This window comes from Taeniopygia guttata, chromosome 4 (genome assembly GCF_048771995.1).
Source record: "Taeniopygia guttata chromosome 4, bTaeGut7.mat, whole genome shotgun sequence".
Classification (NCBI taxonomy): Eukaryota; Metazoa; Chordata; class Aves; order Passeriformes; family Estrildidae; genus Taeniopygia; species Taeniopygia guttata.
In genome coordinates, this window is record NC_133028.1 from 28,280,807 (window position 1) to 28,298,382 (window position 17,576).

At 33.7% G+C, this 17,576-nt stretch overlaps 1 protein-coding gene across 14 annotated transcripts in view; it reads right to left on the reverse strand.

The window, feature by feature from the left end:
• Positions 1-17,576, reverse strand: part of SGCZ (sarcoglycan zeta) — a 393,854-nt gene that overhangs the window by 177,421 nt on the left and 198,857 nt on the right. For 9 of the 14 annotated variants that reach the window (XM_072928218.1, XM_072928219.1, XM_030271149.4 and 6 more), the window contains one exon: positions 1,025-1,125. The exons of 1 other annotated variant lie outside the window; for it this stretch is intronic. In XM_072928218.1, the coding sequence (XP_072784319.1) occupies positions 1,025-1,036 (12 nt within the window). In that variant the 5' untranslated portion in view covers positions 1,037-1,125. Of the gene's footprint in view, positions 1-930; positions 1,126-4,773; positions 16,480-17,576 lie in introns of those variants that run through there. 4 more of the 14 variants (XM_041715758.2, XM_041715757.2, XM_072928211.1 and 1 more) reach the window with 2 other exon arrangements.

Here is a 17,576-nt window from a genome sequence, read left to right on the forward strand (position 1 = left end):
GAACAATTTTAGACAAAGGTTTTTATGCTGGTTTTTCTGACTATTCTATTATTCCCCATAAACTAATGGAGAAGAGAAATGTGCTGTGACATGGGAATTGGAATTTTATAACTAACTACATAAAAATATGGGTTATGAAGGTTAAAATCCAGAGAGGAAGACTGCACTGATCCTAGCAGAAACACTGCTATTTTAAACTGTGTAGAGTTCTGTATTTTGATATTCAAAAAGTCACCACTCTGCTGCCAGCTAGTACACACTCCTACCACAGTTTCCATTGAACACAGATGTTCTTTCAAGTGTACATCTGACATGCTTTGCTGATATTGAAGATTCCAGCCAGAGATTGACTCATTAAAGCGTGTGTCTTTTAGACTCACCTACCACACCCCTCCCCACCATCAACGCCAAGACAGCTTCTCTAAGTTCTAGGTGGAACACAGTCTAAATTGCCAGTAAGCTTTAAAGTAATACAAAGAAAAAAAAAAAAAAAAAAAAGAAAACAAAACAAAACCAAACAAAAACCACCAAACCTATACATTGGGATGACCAACCCAGTTCCCTCATAAGAGAGATACTATATGGAACATATATAGTAAACTGCTCTTGCTTGTTATTTAGTGATGACAAGAAACCAAAAGATTCTTGGGGCAGTCACCACTTTTGATTTGGGCAAATAAAAAAATCTATGATCCAGATATTATTTCAGAAGATATGTTTTTTAATCAAAAACACCAGAATACATCGAGCACCAGCCCACTCACTGCAGAATATATATAAAAATTATATCTGAACCAATGTTCAAATCAGTACATACATTTTTTCCTTCAAATTTATAAGATTTCTATATGTCATGGTAATGGAAAAAGAAAAAAACCTAGAACTTAGTACTTGAAGAAATGAGGTACATAAAGTTACTGTAATACTTACCACTGTGAAATTCATAACCTTCAAAATCCATATTGTCATTGCTAAATTAACAATCATGGTAACCAACAGCAGAAGGACAAAGAAGTATAAGCACCTCTTTCGCCATCCATAAATCCCTACTGGGTAAAACTGAGGATGTTCAGTCCTTGGAAGGCTGTTCTGTTGTGTTGCTAATATATACTGCTCTCGTGTCATCTGTAAAAGAAAGATGTAAGTATAAGTAAGTAAATGAGAGGCCTGTTTTTCACATGTAATATAACATAAAAATTATCTCAGAATGTATAGAAAATCAGTTTCTATAGGCACAGAAGAGACACATTCATCTAGCATTAATCACATAAATGTTATTTGTACTAGGCATCTAGCATGAATTTGATGGATTTTATGAATTTAAAATAAATTTTTGGTTTCTATTTCAAATTGGATTTGCATTTCAAATTTATCAGCAATAAACTATTAAAAATATAAAATAAATCCATGCATGCATTTGACACTGTAATTCTGAATATTGTTTTGTTGTCCTTTATGAGATCATTAAGTAAAATTTGGTTCTGGAGAAAGAGAGTCATGTACCTTTTTCTTTTATACTGGTTTTGGCTGAGATAAAGGCAATTTTCTTTGTATAGCTTGTAGCCAGTACACTCACTTTTACAAATAGAAGAAAAATTTCACCTTTCTAAAATATATCTTTCATAAATGAAGTTTTCAGTCTTATATTATACTTAGCAAATTAAATTAATAATTGATGCTATTATACATGCATCCTTTACCAAAAAAAACCCCAAACATTTTGGCCTTTAAGAGATGGATACAATTATAATCTGTTAAATTCCTGAACTAGTTTAAATTCTTCTCACACACAAGTAAGCAGTAACCATTGCAAACTGCTTAAAGAACTTTCTATCAATATTTCCTTAAAACAAAATTATTTATGCTATTTAATAAGAAACTGCTTAAGTTTTTTTTTCCTCCACAAATGTCTTTTACAGATATTTATATTCATATTCAGCTGTCAAATTGCCTTTAGACTGGTAGGTACTAAATTTTCTTTGTGACTTAAAAATTAAATTAAAGCAGTCTCATTCTGTTTCTGTAAGAGTTCTTTCTGTAATATGCCCATTAGAAATGTTGTTTTAATAGGTTTTGTGCTCAGGAAGAAGACAAAACAAAACAAAATGAAAAAATTCAAAAAAACCAAACACAAACTCAACAAACTTATAAACCAGATAAAACAATCAATTTTAGACACAGGTTAAACGCTACCATTCTTTTGACTTAAAAAAGGTAAAAATGCACAAAAATGAGTCAGTTGGTCCAATGAGAAATAAAAACCAGATTACATTCATTTGAAGGATCAAAGAAATGTTATGTTCATAAGATTTTTAAAATGTGAAGCTCAAAAATGTTCATGTAATTATCTGTGTTGCTAGATATTTATCCAAATCAACACTCTTTAGGCTTTACCATTCTTCTAGTGAATGAGATATTAATGTAATAAATTAACTCACAGTGAATAATTAGAGTCATAAGTCATAGAGCACACATCCATATTGTGACAATATATATATCACTGAAATAAGTCAAGACATAAATAAAGGATTTAAAAAGTAGATTTTAAGTAGGTTAGCAAACAGGCATTTTGTAATTTTTATTTTTTTTCAGGCATGATTTCTTCTCTTTACCCTCAGTTTCAATTAAATACAATGTTTAGTGGTTTATTTGTGTAGTGAATTTTATAAACAAAATTTCCCTCAATGACATTTCTCAATTCTCCCAAAGCAAAATATGGCCAGGATTGAAGACCTTGCATCATCTTATCATATGCTGGCAGTTTTCATCCTATTTGTGTGAAAACACCTTAGCACACAAATAGTTTAATCAACTTTCTCCTTATAATTAGTTTTTACACAATTATTTAGCCAGTCATTGTAAGAAAAATGCAATGTATGATTAAATTTTGAGATTTTAAGTAACTGGTTAATTTTACACAAATTCCATTTTCTTGTGATTTAACTTTACATATTACCTACAAAAAATTACTTTCATTAAAAATATTTGAAAAGCCGACTTTCAGATCATGACAATGTCAGAAATAGTACTGGTCCTAAAACTGTGAATATTGTCCGATGGAACAGACCCTTTGCAACACAATCATTAAATACAATGGTATTTTATTCCATCACCACAGCCAGGCATCACTCAGTTCCCTCTGTATACTGTTCTCCTCCGTGAGGCTTGGTGAAGCAAACTCTGCCCCTGCAGCTCATGGAGGGCCATAGGCGAGGAGAAATCCACACCACAGCCCATGGGGGATCCCATGCTGGAATAGCCTAAGGGGCCATAATTTGTGACCCCATGGAGAGCCCATGCTGAAGCAGGAGCCTGTCTGGACCTGTGAACCCATGGAAGGGGCCCATACCTCCTGCTGAAACTGTCACCTGGAACATAACACTACTCCTAGACATTTTCATTACTGATTGATTCTGTCTGCGTTACTCCCTTAATTCACAGAAATAATGAAAACATAAAGGCACTTTAAAATATAAATTCACAGTATGACAGCATCTAGAGCCAATATTAATTTGGGTTGATAAGGAATTGGATGAGCTGTAGAGCTGCAGATACAGAAGAGCAATAGCTAGCAAGGAAAATCATACCATCATTTAGGAAAAAAAAAAAAAAATCAAAAAAGAAATCTGGTCATGGCTAGCCATAGCTCAAAACATTATATAGATGATTGACCTGAACCAGCTAGCCGTCCCTACTCATCTACTCACCCTGAAAGTAACACAGCCTCTTGGCCAGCAGTTAATCCTGTGGAGAAGTCTTTTTTTTAATGACACTACAGTAGCCATTCATTTTGCTTCCCCTCACACAGTATGTGGCATTAAGCTTACAGCAGAAAATAATGCAACTATTTTCTTTATAAGAAAGTTTACCCTTCATGGTGAAAAATTCATCATACAGAGCAGGAAGTGCTATAAGAACCATAGCACTTCTTGTGTAATAAATGCACAAACGTTCTATCTCAACCTTGGCTTTAAAATCAAGACTTGGGATGAAATCAAGAAGCTCATTATATAAACAAATAAGATGGCAAGAAAATGGTTTGTATCTTTTGAAAACGTCTGATACATAAATGGATGAATTTTTCTAGAAAGCATTTAAAATGCCAAGCACCTATACATGAAGATCTTCCTGTCACTTCCAGTATGGGTTGAAGGAAATTAATTGTTCCTTCTCTTTTGCAAGTGTTTGCTAATCTAGAATACCTCCAAAATAAACAGAAAAATATTTCATTATCTTGATTTGGTTGAGATCATATCAAGATTGGGATTGACAAGGTAGTAGAGCTGCACTCTTAGATAATTAAATATTGGAGGGAGATAGTAACTTCCTCTGAAATTTTTATATGGGCTACACACCTGACACCTGCTAAGTCTTCTTTTGGCATTAGCCATTCAAGCCTTCCAAAGGCAGCCAAAACTGTGTCAGCAACTGACCCTACTACAAACAGTCATTGGGTCACAAATCATTTGCCAGATAAGATAAAAGCCTCATCAATCTATTGTACATTTCAGGCAAAACAGCATAAATCTTTATTGCCCTGATGGGCAATTTTGTATTTGTTGGATTTTGCTTATTTTTCTCTTTAGTATAATTGGTATCATTACTAAAACTGCCTTGGCAGCTCAAAAGGATTTGGAGAGTGTGGCTCTTCTGAGACCTGTACTAGGATGTGTCATGGAATCACAGAAAGAGTTCAAAGAGGTGATCTGGAGGATGGAGACTAAACAAACTGTGCCTCACAATAAAATAAAAAACTTATTTATCATAGACTACTTTTGTCATGTAGATGTCAAATCAGAGGTATTTCAAGATTCTGATCTGAGTGTTGGATGCTTTTTTGTTCTGCTGTGGATTTTTCTTCTTGCAACTTTTAGAAATGAAGGTAGAATTGTACGCAACACTCCAAGACTGTGTTTTCTAATGAAGACATCTGGAAATCCCTTTGCACCCTTGAAAACCTAAAGGAAAAAAGATATGCAAATAACTTCACTATTCGGCTGTACATAAAGTCCATTGATTACATAATTTATGTGATTTGAAGTTTAATAATTCAGAAGAATCTGCTTTTTTTCTTGGCCACGAAGTACAGTTTTGGCATCAATGTCAATGAGGCTTAAATCAATATGTTTTTACTGACAATTTGCTGGGCTTTATGTTGACAATTAGAGTTTAATTTTTTTCCTAACTCAATACAGTTAGATTACTTCAGAGACTTCATTTTAGCCACAGGCAGGACAACAGCTGAGGCACACAGTTTTCTCCCTGTGATGCCAGTGCTTACTAAACACTCACTGAAACAATTTTCTATAAAAGGACAATAAATGCTTGCATCTTGGATATTGCTCTCCAATAAAATTATCACATCACAAAAATGAATATCAGTCACCTGATACTATTACCATTATTACTTAGTGTGAGCATTTATGGCTGTTCTGTTCAACATATTTAATTGTAATGTTCTCTGCACAATGAAGTTCACAGCATGTTAAAAGAATAAATAATCATGTACTGAATAGAATCATACTTTTTACCACTGTTCTGTGACTTGAAATATTTCTAAATAATAATAATGTGCTATACTGGATTTTCAAGGAAACCGGATTCAAATCCAGCTCAGGCTTGAGGTTTTTCAAAAAAATATGCCTTTCTCAGATACATTTTCAAAACTGAACCACATTTCAGTACATTTTTAGTGTATTTTTAAAAGAAGCTTTGGTTTCAAAAACTTGCTCATTATTTCACTTTATCTTGCTTTATAATCATCTAGCTGCATGTGGTGTTTGAGAATAACTTTTTGAGGTGTTCTATACCAGGTGGGATCACAGAAGTCTAGTAACAGCAATACAAGATTCCATATAGCTGAGTTGTCTTAGAGAAAAACAGATGCCTAAGGAGACAGACTGCTGAAAGACACAGCAGCATACTGCCCTAACACCTGTGATAGGTCTCTGGACTTTATCTAAAATATTCCTTTTGCTAGACAAAGAGATACATTTTGTCTTATTGGATAAATTATAAAAGACTAATATAATAGCAAAAAAGTCAGGAAAGCTACAGCAAACCATTGGATTTTAATTTAAAAAAACCACAACTTTTCTCTTAAACCTGGTGGGCCTTCATCACTGTTGCTCTACATATCACAGTAAGGCACAGCACAATGACAAGTGCTAGGACCAGAACTTTACATTGCTCAGCTCCTTCTGTTAAGGCCACTGAGAAGAAGAATAATGTCTTTGCTAAGGATATCTCATCAGGAGAAAACATGGCAACCACATCAATGGAACATGGCGGGACCAATTCTTCAGTAGTTTCACAAAAACTGGCACTAGTTTTCCTCTGTGAATGATATATTTTGTTAAATCAGTTTCAGTAGGTGGTGACAAAAGTGTAATCTTCAAAAGTCAGGAAAGATGTTTTAAGAGTGGCAGATTCGCCAAACTCAGCTGGACTGGAAGTAGCAGATGGAATAAACACTTTATGAGGAAATACCTTCTTTAAATTGTTCATTGCTGCCTGTAGTTTGGACTCTAAATTTCATGTGATAACATAATTATGTAGACTCAAACAAAAGAAGGGGAAAGATAGGAAATAAGAACAAAAACCTGAATTTCTAGAAAGATGGAAAATAAGCTTATAAATACTGTTCCTTTTCCTCTAATTTTCATATATGTATAGCACAACTTCATCGTATAGCTAGAAAACCAGTACTTGTAGATCGGAATCCACATACTTGTCTCTTCTGGCCTAAAACACATAACTCTGTTAATTCATATGAAAAACAACATGGGCCAGATATCAGAGTACAGAAAAAGCTGCACTAAGTGCTACAATATGAAGAACAGGAGTGTTTCTGAAAAAGAGACTGATTACATTTTGGGTTTTACTTGTATCTGTTGAGCTTCTTCAGTAATGTACACAGACACAAATACACTATTCTTTTTTTCACCAGTTTTAACTCAATGTCAATTTAATGTCCTCATATACAATATTAATAGATTCTCCATACCTTCAGGATATTTTTTAATCAATAGTAATCACAGTCATATAGATGAGTAATCACAATTATCAATATGCAAACTAAAGCTGTTATTAGTGGTACAGGAACACAAGCATGGATCAAATCTTACTACTATCCAAAGCTCTAAAAACATAAGCTCTATTTCAGCTGTCTGCCTGATAAGAGTAAAGGCAGAAAAGACCTAATTCACCTTAAGAAGAAAACAGCCTACTGTCAGAATTATGTTTAAAAGTACATATATGTGTGTAAATATAAATAGATATATGATCTAGATATAGATAGAAAGACAGACAGACACACATAGAGCAATTTTAATTTTATAGCATCTATCTGAAGGTCTAAACCGTCAGAACTTTTAGACTGAAGGTTCCTGCTTCAGTCTAAAAGAATAACATTTTTAAAATATAACAAGAGAGATGTTTTACCAGGGATTAAATATTAACATTCTGGTCACTACAGTTTTACCAAGACACCATTCATGAAAAACTCAATTCTTAAAATACTCTCAGAGTAGAGATTTAAGTCATTAATCTATAAATTTACCATATATTTCAGATGACACAAAAAAAGCTATGGAGAACATCTAAGTAGTTTGTGCAGAGACAAGGAATGTAAGTTTACATGTTTTTAATTTGGTATAAAATATAGGACTCTAATTTGTTTCCCTTTTTATCTTCAGCATTTCCTCCCTTTAATTAGCTTATTCATCTTTCTGGTTCCTAATGGATGCAACCCTGATCAGCAGTTTTATAATTTATAAATGTGGTTTCACTGTGATGGCTTGTTTCTGTGCCTATCTCTATATCATAACAAAAGACTACCCATCTATCTAGCACCTGTATGACCAATGACATCTCACCAAAAAAGAATCCAAACCAAGAGAAACTCAACATGAAATGCAATTTGTAAAACTATCAACAGAAAGAAAACTTTGAGATCATCAGTTCAACAGTGATCAAAAAGTACATCAGTGGAGAAACAATTTCTTATTACAGGAAATTTGAAATTATTGTTTACTGCATTTTTAAAACTATATTCAATAATGAAACAATTTAGTTATGTGTTTTAAAATGCAAAAAAAATTTGATTTTCTTTTGAGATGTTAGTTTATCTGTTGGAAAGAAACATTAGCATTTTGGTTGCAAGCTCCCAAATCACTTAATATCTCTAGATGAGAAAGATTTTCCAAACCTATTTGAAACATGGTTGACAATGTTAAATGTGTACTATTAATTATGAAAAGGAGATCTAAACTCCTAAATCGCCCTGGCAATATTTTTAATCAAAAATGGAATCACACACTTTAGAATAATTTCCACCTTTTCACTTTCTCCGTTCTACTTCTGTTTGCATTTGCTTCTTCCTGAAAATGCATGCAAAAGCACTGTCACTGACCAACAGTCAACTTGTTTGGATTTAGCAAGATACAAAGCACTGAAGAGGAAGCACAATCACACAAGAGCTGTTTCCTTATTTAAGAGGGGTTTCAAGTACTTACAAGTAATGAAGACATTTAATATGTAATTATTCAATCATACCTTTCTTCCATATTCAGTAATTAAGTTGGCAGTACTGAGAATATTTTTTACTTTTTTTTTTCCTTTGAGTAATTAATAGGATGCTATCACATCATGTGTTAAACAATATGAGTGTACTCAAATAACTTCCAGGTGAAAAACATCCAATCCTTTCAGATACTGTGGGAGAACTAGAAAGATTCAGGTGGTCATCTATATCTCATTTTTACTGCATTCAGTTCTTTACTGGAAGGAACTGGGATAAATCCTTTGATAATCTAATACAGGCAGAGGCTTTTCCTGGCTTTCCTCAAATGATTAATGAAAATGAAATGAGACTCACCCTACAGAAAATGAGCTCTTCCTGCTGGGAAAAAAAAAAAATCAATATAGCTTGATGAAGAGACGACTGATTGGAATTGAAAAAAATGAAGCCTTCTTTTCATACTAAGAAGAGATTGAAGGAAGGAGGAGCCAGTGCCAATGCCATTTTATCTTCTAAGATACATGTAAGCACAGTTGGAAGAACGGAAGACAAAAATAACTGATCTTCACTGGAACTCTACTGAGCCAGCTTTATCAATAGACAGTGTGCAGCTGCCTGTCCCTGCAAGAAGCCATGGACAGCAAAATGGAAAACTGACAAATATCAAACACTTGATTTGTTTGGAGACTCTTACTCAAAAGTCATTACTCAGTCTAATTCTTGGGAACAGGATATTCAAGAGAGATCAAGTACAGAAAAGAGACAGACAAATGATCTGGAAGAAAAGACTGGAAAACAATCTTTGAAGATGCTAGTGTGAAGACAGCTATAAAAATACAGGAAAATGAGCAGATGTCCTCCAGTAGTCCATTTTAACCCTACAAATGATTTAGATATCTGTGGGTAAGGGGGAAATCCTAATAAATGAGCTGTGAGAAAGATTGGCATGATTCAATCAGTACGGTTGTAAAAAATATGTGCAAAGAAAATAAGAAAAATACAAAAAAAACCCAAACAAACAACCAAAAAAAAAACCAACCTAGTAAAAGGCGCATAGCTGTGGCTCAAAAAACAACAATTTTTGCAGTAAACAAAGAACTGGGAAAGTAGCCAAACATTCACTCTTCAAATTTGCAAAAGTAAGCTAATTCTCTGGGTATTTTGGAAAGGCAGTGACCACATCAGCAGAAAACACCTTTGCATATCCTAGAAACTATCTGTGACTGTCAAAAAGCAAGAAGCAACTCTTACTGAGAACAATCCAGGAAATTAATGAAACTTCCAGGGTCAGCAAAAATCCTCAGCAACAAAAAAAACAACAAAAAAGGGAAAATATTATTTCTTCAATGGTTTGTTTTTACTACCCTATCACACTTTTCTTATAAACAAATAAAAGCATTCAGAGTTTCCATTAGATAAAATTGGTCAGGTTAATATTCCATGTTTTTTATTATTCAGCACTAATTTGGCTACTGTAAGTTCGCCAGTAGTTAAGTCATTCCTATCCATGCTTGCCAGAATCTCAACAGGAATGATAAACTTTAGGACAGAGACAAGTTGCAGGAAGTATTGTGGAACGAGAATCTCCCATTTGACCAGCTACCTACTCACTTTTGGATCAATGAATCAGACCTTCTGATCAGAAATGTTCAGACTAGATCCTGTATAGTTAAGAGTTTGCAAAAATACAAATCAGCTTACTGAAATTCATCCTTTATATTTCTTATAAGGAATCTTTTGTACAAAAAAATCCTTAGATTGCATATTTATGATCAACCAACCTACTGATAGATAGCATTAAAACCTGAAAATACTTTCTAACACTTAAAGAAAATTCTTCATGCATTGATGCATTTTTTTTCAGCAACAGTAATTTTTGGTGGACATATCCTACATCTTGGTACATTTTTTCTTATTTATGCAAACTTCTGGTGATGCAGCTTTTGCAGAATTTCAGCTTCCAAATATCAATGGACTTAGGACCTTGATTAAAGATTCTAGAGACATTCCATGCTGAAATCCATCTCTGTGGAAAGGTAATTCCTCACTAGGTTCAGCTTATTAATGAGGTATAGCTATAAAGCTATAAAGACATTCCTTTAGAGAAAATGACCTCATAATTGCCTGAGCCTACCCATTCCTACCATTCCTTATTAATCTCACCCTGATCTGCTAAAGCAACAGGGAACTTGGCATTCTTAGGGTTTCAAAGCTTTCAATTCCTTGCAACATAATTAGTGCATTGAAAATAATGAATGCATAAAATTATTTTTTGAATCATCTTCCTTAGTCATCTGAAATAGATGAAATACAAATCAAGCACAGGAAATAAACATATTGGGAATTAGCTATCATATAGACTGAGCTTTTGATGACCAACAGTGGAGCAGGCCTATGAAAATAAGTAGCAACAACTAAATACTTAATTAATTTAGGGGATATTGTTTAGCAGAAGTTGGTCAACAAATCAGGATCCTGTCACAAAGTATTTATTAACAGAGAAAAAAGAGGTTAAATGTAAAAATTTCATATATCTCTTTCAATTCTGTCTCAAAGAATAATTACTTTATAATGAAATGTAAAATAGAAAATAAAAACTTGGCTTCATAAAACATTTGTACTAGTGCACCTACACATTTTGCAAAACAAATTCTCAGTGGATTAGCTATCACATCACATAATGATATTTTTTTGAACTGATTAATGTATTATCTGATTGAATGCAGTAATTATGAGCCTCTTTTTGTTCAATATTTTCATTAAAAACTTCAGAGAACTGCTATACAGCATCATTTATTTACAAAACCACCACTGAAGATTAGGAAATGTTATTCACAGAATTTTAAAATTCCTAGTATTATGAATACTAAAATAATCATACAGCAATTTATTATTTAAAAATATGTAAACTGAGAATAAAAAGTCTGTTATTAAGTGGCAAAAAATATTTTAGGAATCTTCAAAGGAACAAGGAAACATGAGGCTGGTGATGGACAGGAAAAAAAGAACTAAGTAAAGTCAAGAGTGTCTAGCTCAGACAGGAACAGGGACCATTTTCAGAATTCATAGTCAGAATCATCATAGTACAAAGGAGGATAGTAGCACTATTTCTACACCTCAGGGAAGACAGAACTTCAAACACTGCATTTCTAGTACTTCACAGAGAATAATAAAAAAAGAAGAAAAACTACCGGACAGACAAAAAAATACTTATCTCTGGCTTTTTAAAATGAGTATTAAAACTCAACTGCTCAATGCTCACATATTCCAGCTAGTGATTCTAGCAACTGCCCTACTCTCTTTTTAAATTCCCTAGAGGGACTTCACTGTAATACTCCTCACTAGAAACTGCTACTGGAGTAACAAGGCATTGCACAGCTACTTGTTGGGCTGTCTGATGAAGCACGATCCTCATCAAATCTTCCCAATGTATGTACAGCTTGCTTGGAGCTTGGTCAAAACAGTGCAGATTTCTTCCCCTCTGAAGCCTCAACGCCTGTAATCTGACACAAGCTCAGGAGCAAACTGTGCCCACTTCCACATTTGTACACAAAGTACACATTCATCAGCATCAGTACCTTCCTTTTGTTTTCACTAGGCCATCTTGGGAAAATACAAGAAAGCCTTCACAATAATCACTACAAACATACATAAGACAAGGAGAAATGTCAGATCAAAAATATGGTTCTTCCCTAAGTCTACAATGCCATTCATTGCAAGAAAGGCAATACTGTACTGTGAAAGTGAAAAATTACGGGTATAACTAGGATGGAAATGGCCACCACATCTTCAGGATTCTATGATTGGGTGAGAGATTTTGTCTATTTATTCACAAAACCTAGAAAAGATTGGGTAATCATAGCATGTTTGGACTTAGAAGTCCTAATATGCAATTAATATGTCTACAGGTTCTAAAGATATAATTTTGTTTTTTAGTTTTCTTACTTTAAGGATAGAATTACTTCTTTGTTTTAGAACAATATGTATGGCTTTTGTAGTCATTAAATATTTCAACCCAAAATTTTAGTGATCTTCTAAATTAAGTAAAATCTATGCATACTATGCTATGCTAGTCCCATTTTGATATATCTAGATTGAAATCAATCATTTATATTGGATAAATCAATCTAGCAGAAAAAAAAAATCAGAGTAACCACTATCATTCATAATAAGTTTCCCTTCGAGAGTTTAGATTGATCTTCTTGCTTATGTACAAAACATCTCATTTTATCATACAGGCTTTTAAATTTCAGGCAGACCAAAAAAATTGAAACTGCTGTATTCCCCCGAGCCCCCTGTACAGAAAGATATTTCACCTAATGAATACAAAAATCTTTCAGCTGGCTCTTTATTCTCTGCTGGTTTTTGCTGGGGTAGAGTTAAATTTCTCAATAGTAGGTTGTATGGGGGTATATTTCAGATTGGTGCAAAAAGCAGTGTTGATATTAGAAGGGATGCTTTTTTCATTGCTCAGCAGCACTTTTCATACCACCCCACCAGCAAGGAGACTGGGGGTGCAAAAGGCACTGGGAGAGGGGATAGCCAGGTCAGCTGACCCCAAGTGACCCAATATGTGGCATCATGCTAGGATATAAAGCAGGGAGGAGAAGGAGGGAGAGCAGACATGTTCAGAGTGATGATAATTGTCTTCCCAAATCATCGTTACATGGGGCTCTGCTCTTGTAGAGATGGCTGAACACCTGCCTGTCCATGGGAAGGCAGTGAATTAATTCCTTGCTTTGCTTGGTTTTGCAGCTTTTGCTTTGCCTATCAAACCGTTTTTCTCTGAACCAACATGGTTTTTTTTTACTTTTACTCTTCTCATTCTCACCCTCTTCCAGTGGGTGGAAGAGTGGGCAAGAGGCTGTGTGGGGCTTAGTTGCTGGCTGGGGTTAAACCATGACAGAGGTGAAGTCTCTGCATTATACTTAGTTTAGGAGAATGGGAAGTACTGTAATTTAAGATTGTATCCATTTAATGATGAATAGCAGTTTTCTTGAGCAAGACTAACTTATCTGAATGAATATGGATAAAAATTTAAAAGAGGAAAAATTTAAAAAAATTTGTGATTAAAGGAGACATTTATTGCATCCTTTAATTATGAATAGCTTGGATTATGAAGCATATTGCTAAAAGAAAATGAAATAAAGTTCTACTTCACCTACTTAGAAACTACTACTGAAATACTATTTCTGAAGCATTGACAAATTTGGTTAGGAAGTAACTTCTATCTCTACTTTGTGTTTCATGCATTCAGCCCATAGAAGGTGAGTCATTCTTGCCTCAAAAGTCAAGTTTCTAGGACATCATCTCATGAGATCCACAGAAAATGTTTTGAAGGCAATCTGGCACATATACAGATAAAATTGGGGCCTCTGTCCTAGAAAGAGAATGAATTTAATATTGCAGTTTAAATTTCTAGGTCAGGTGCATCAGCATACTGGTTATTAGACTCCTTGGAAACTCAGTTCTGTGTAAAAAAAATTTTTAACTGAGAATTTTCCTTTTTTGAGTGCGAATTGTTTTTCTACTCTTTTCATAACAAAACAGAAACTTGCTGACACAAAAATTATTATCTACAAAAATATATTTAGAGTTGCTTTATATTTATTGGTAAAGATTTCCTGCTGCAACATTATTCACTTTCTATTTGTTTGAATAATTTATCCCATTACTTTTACAAGACTGGTAATAGAACCTTGCAATGGAAAAGAGCTGAAAGGTATTAAAGGCATCGAAAACTTATAATGACTTGGAATAAACAGAAGAATCATGTCCCCCACCATATCATTATTACAATTAAACAAAAGTGAAGATGCCAGTGGGTATTGAGGATATATCCTAAAACATGCACACAAACTCAACTAATACTGAAAGCACCAGGCCACTGTGAAATCCTAGACAAATGACATATTTCAAGTAGTTATTCAAGTTGCAATTTCAGCAACAGGAAGAACAACAATTAAGAGAATGAAATTATATGATCAGACATCACTGTGGATAAAATTCTTGTATGGCATTTATGCGGCCCCCGCCAATCCAAAGAGAAAAAGATATTTCTGAGTAGAAAAGAGAGAAGCGACAATTGGCTTCTGCGAAAGTGCCTAATTCTGCCTATAGCATCACACATAAGGAAACTCTCAAAAATATATTTTCTACACTTCACAATTTAAAATACATTTCAGCTGTATTTCAGCTATTGTGCACCAAACGAGTTACATACACTATAAAAGTTAGAACACTGAACAAAAAGAAAAAGAGGTAAAAAAAATACATAATAGCAGCATACCAAGGAACTTAATTTACAATAAATAGGAAACACTATTACTAAGAAAAGAAGCAAGCTCTTTCTATGCAAGAGCAGCAGACTGTGAAGAAGTGCCTGAATTTGAAATCAATATTCAAGAGTGCTCTGATATCATTCCCTTCAGTCAATAGCATACTTATAACACACTGACAATTGTTTTTTTGACCTGTTTGTGTGCTGTTGGTGTTCCTGCTTTGTTTTCTGTGTGTCAGTACATTTCAGTAAAATATACTTTTATATACCTGTCTGTATAAACATTTAGGAAGCACAAATATGGTATACATTCAGAAGCCTCTAATAGCAGTATTTTACAACAAAATATAGCTTTTGTGTGATAATGATTCAGGAAGACAATAATATGAATAGATGTATTCACAAGGGAGCTGTTAAAACTGTTATCACAGTTTTAATAAGTATAAAAGCTTCTTAAATATATGCATATGTGATCAGTTGGTTCAAATAAAAAGTGCATTCAAATCAAAACCTATGAAGTTAATTAGCTTAAAATATATGGATATTTCTCTTATACAAATTCCAAATTGACATAAGTATCTCAAAAGCATGGCTACTCTAGTGCAACTGTGGACAAATCACCATCTTACACTTTTCAAAAACTTCTCCTTGTAGGCATTTTTTTCTGAGCTTAAAGCTAAGGACTTGTTGCCATTTGAAAAGTAGACAAATTATCAATATTTTATACAATAATTATTAGAACTCCTTAAAATATCACCACAGTGTTGCAAGAAGTATTTAGCTTTGTCTTTTAATATATATGACCTTAAAATAATTTTTTTTAAAGTTTCTAAGTGCATCACCTGAAAGCACAGCCTACACTAATTAAAGCTGCAATTTTCCTCACTGTCCAAAATTGGTGCAACAACTGCCAGGTAAAGCTTTCCTGCTGATCCAGGAATAATTGGAAATAATTTAGCTGGACAAGCCCAGGATCAGCCTCAATACATATTTCTAGCAGGAGAACAGAAAGATTCTTAAGGTTCTAAACATATCACACCCACTCCAATTGCTCCTCATATAGTTGTTCTGATCACTTATAATTTGGACAAGAATTTCCACTTATTTTCAGAAAAACAAGGACACAGTGAAAACTAAGAGGCAAGGAGAAGAATAGGAGAGAACAGTGTGCCCAAAATTAATTAATTAGTTGTCACATTTGATTTAGGATATATCTAACCCTAATAAGGTCTGCCAGCCATGAGTATAGTCCAAAGTGGTCTGGAAATGAAAATCTAATCTCCATCTGCAGCCTTATATTAGAGACATCAGCATTGCTATTTTGCATGAAAACTTCGAAACGTAATGACCAGACCTCTCTAAAGTGCATGCACAAGCTCTAAGAAATCTCATTTACTTAAAACAAACCAACAACAGAAAGGTGTTTCAGAAATGAATTAATTAAATAAAATTAGTTTTTATTTTGTCATATAGGAATGTACTCACCAGAGAACACATTTACCTCCCAATACAGAGCTAAAATCTGATAAAATCTCTACTAACACAAAATTGATCCCATGATTACTTGATCTGTTTCCAAAATGCACATTATGTCAGATTTATCCTGAACATAAAGAAAGTAATTTTTAAAAAAGCACAATAGCATTCTGATAATTTTGACTCTAAATTATCTACCCTTCAATATAATAAGATACACCACCAATCCATTGTAGAAAAAATTGATAAAACTTGAATACTAGTAGACAAGATTTTAAAAGCAATTCATTAAACTTTTGTTGATGCAGTATTCTAGTCTACAGAGACTTTGATAATGCCTTTCTGAAAAGGAAACAAGAGTACTGTCTGAAATAACTGAAAGGGGGAGGAGGGGAGAGGAGAAAAAAGGGGAATTTGACACTAATTCTATATGTGCTGTTGCACTAATAGCCTCTGCTCCTTATTTCAAAGAAGAAATGTGTTAACAACTTTTTTTGGTTTTTTTGAGAAAACACTTCAACAGCAGTACAATCATCCCTATGAAGCTCAATGAAATAGACTGCCACATCTTTTGAAAGTCATTTTCAAATATTGGGAACAGCTTTGTTTCATTAAACTACTTCTTTAAAGAGGCAAAGTCTGCAATTTAGCATCTGCAGTTCAACTCTGTAAGATTCTAAAGCAGGAAGTTTGCTTACTTTTAAATTAAACTGCATCATGAATAAATTTTCTTAAATAAATGTGCAAATAGGCACCTAGTACCTGAACCACAAAAGAATGGAGAGCTGCTTTTAACCATACAGATTGCTGATGCCATGGGTTTTTTTGGCTTTTTGTTTTTGATGGGGTTTTTTTTGTCGTTGTTGTCATCGTGGAAACTTAATAAAACTGATTAAGAAATAGGTGCTTATTTTCAACTGAAACATTATCCAGAATGAGATTGTTCATGTCTGATTAAAGAACTTCAGCATTTCAAGCAGTACTTTCATGAAGAGCACTATTCATTTTCCTGTTATACAGTGCTCAATGCATTACAAATGTTTCTTCTTCCCATCTAAGTCTCTGCAAGAAAACTTCAAAGAGAGACTTGAAAACCAGTGCATTTCTTACTAGCCATATTACTATTTCTGTACTTGAATTATTGTGTTGCTTTGTATCTGACAGCCTAATTAACCTGTCGTTAGTTATGACAAACTCTTAATTTATGCTCCATTTTCATTTTGTTAATATTTCAGACAGATGTACAAAAGTTTATTATGCTATACACCAGGTGCTGCATAAAGGAAAATGAAGATATTT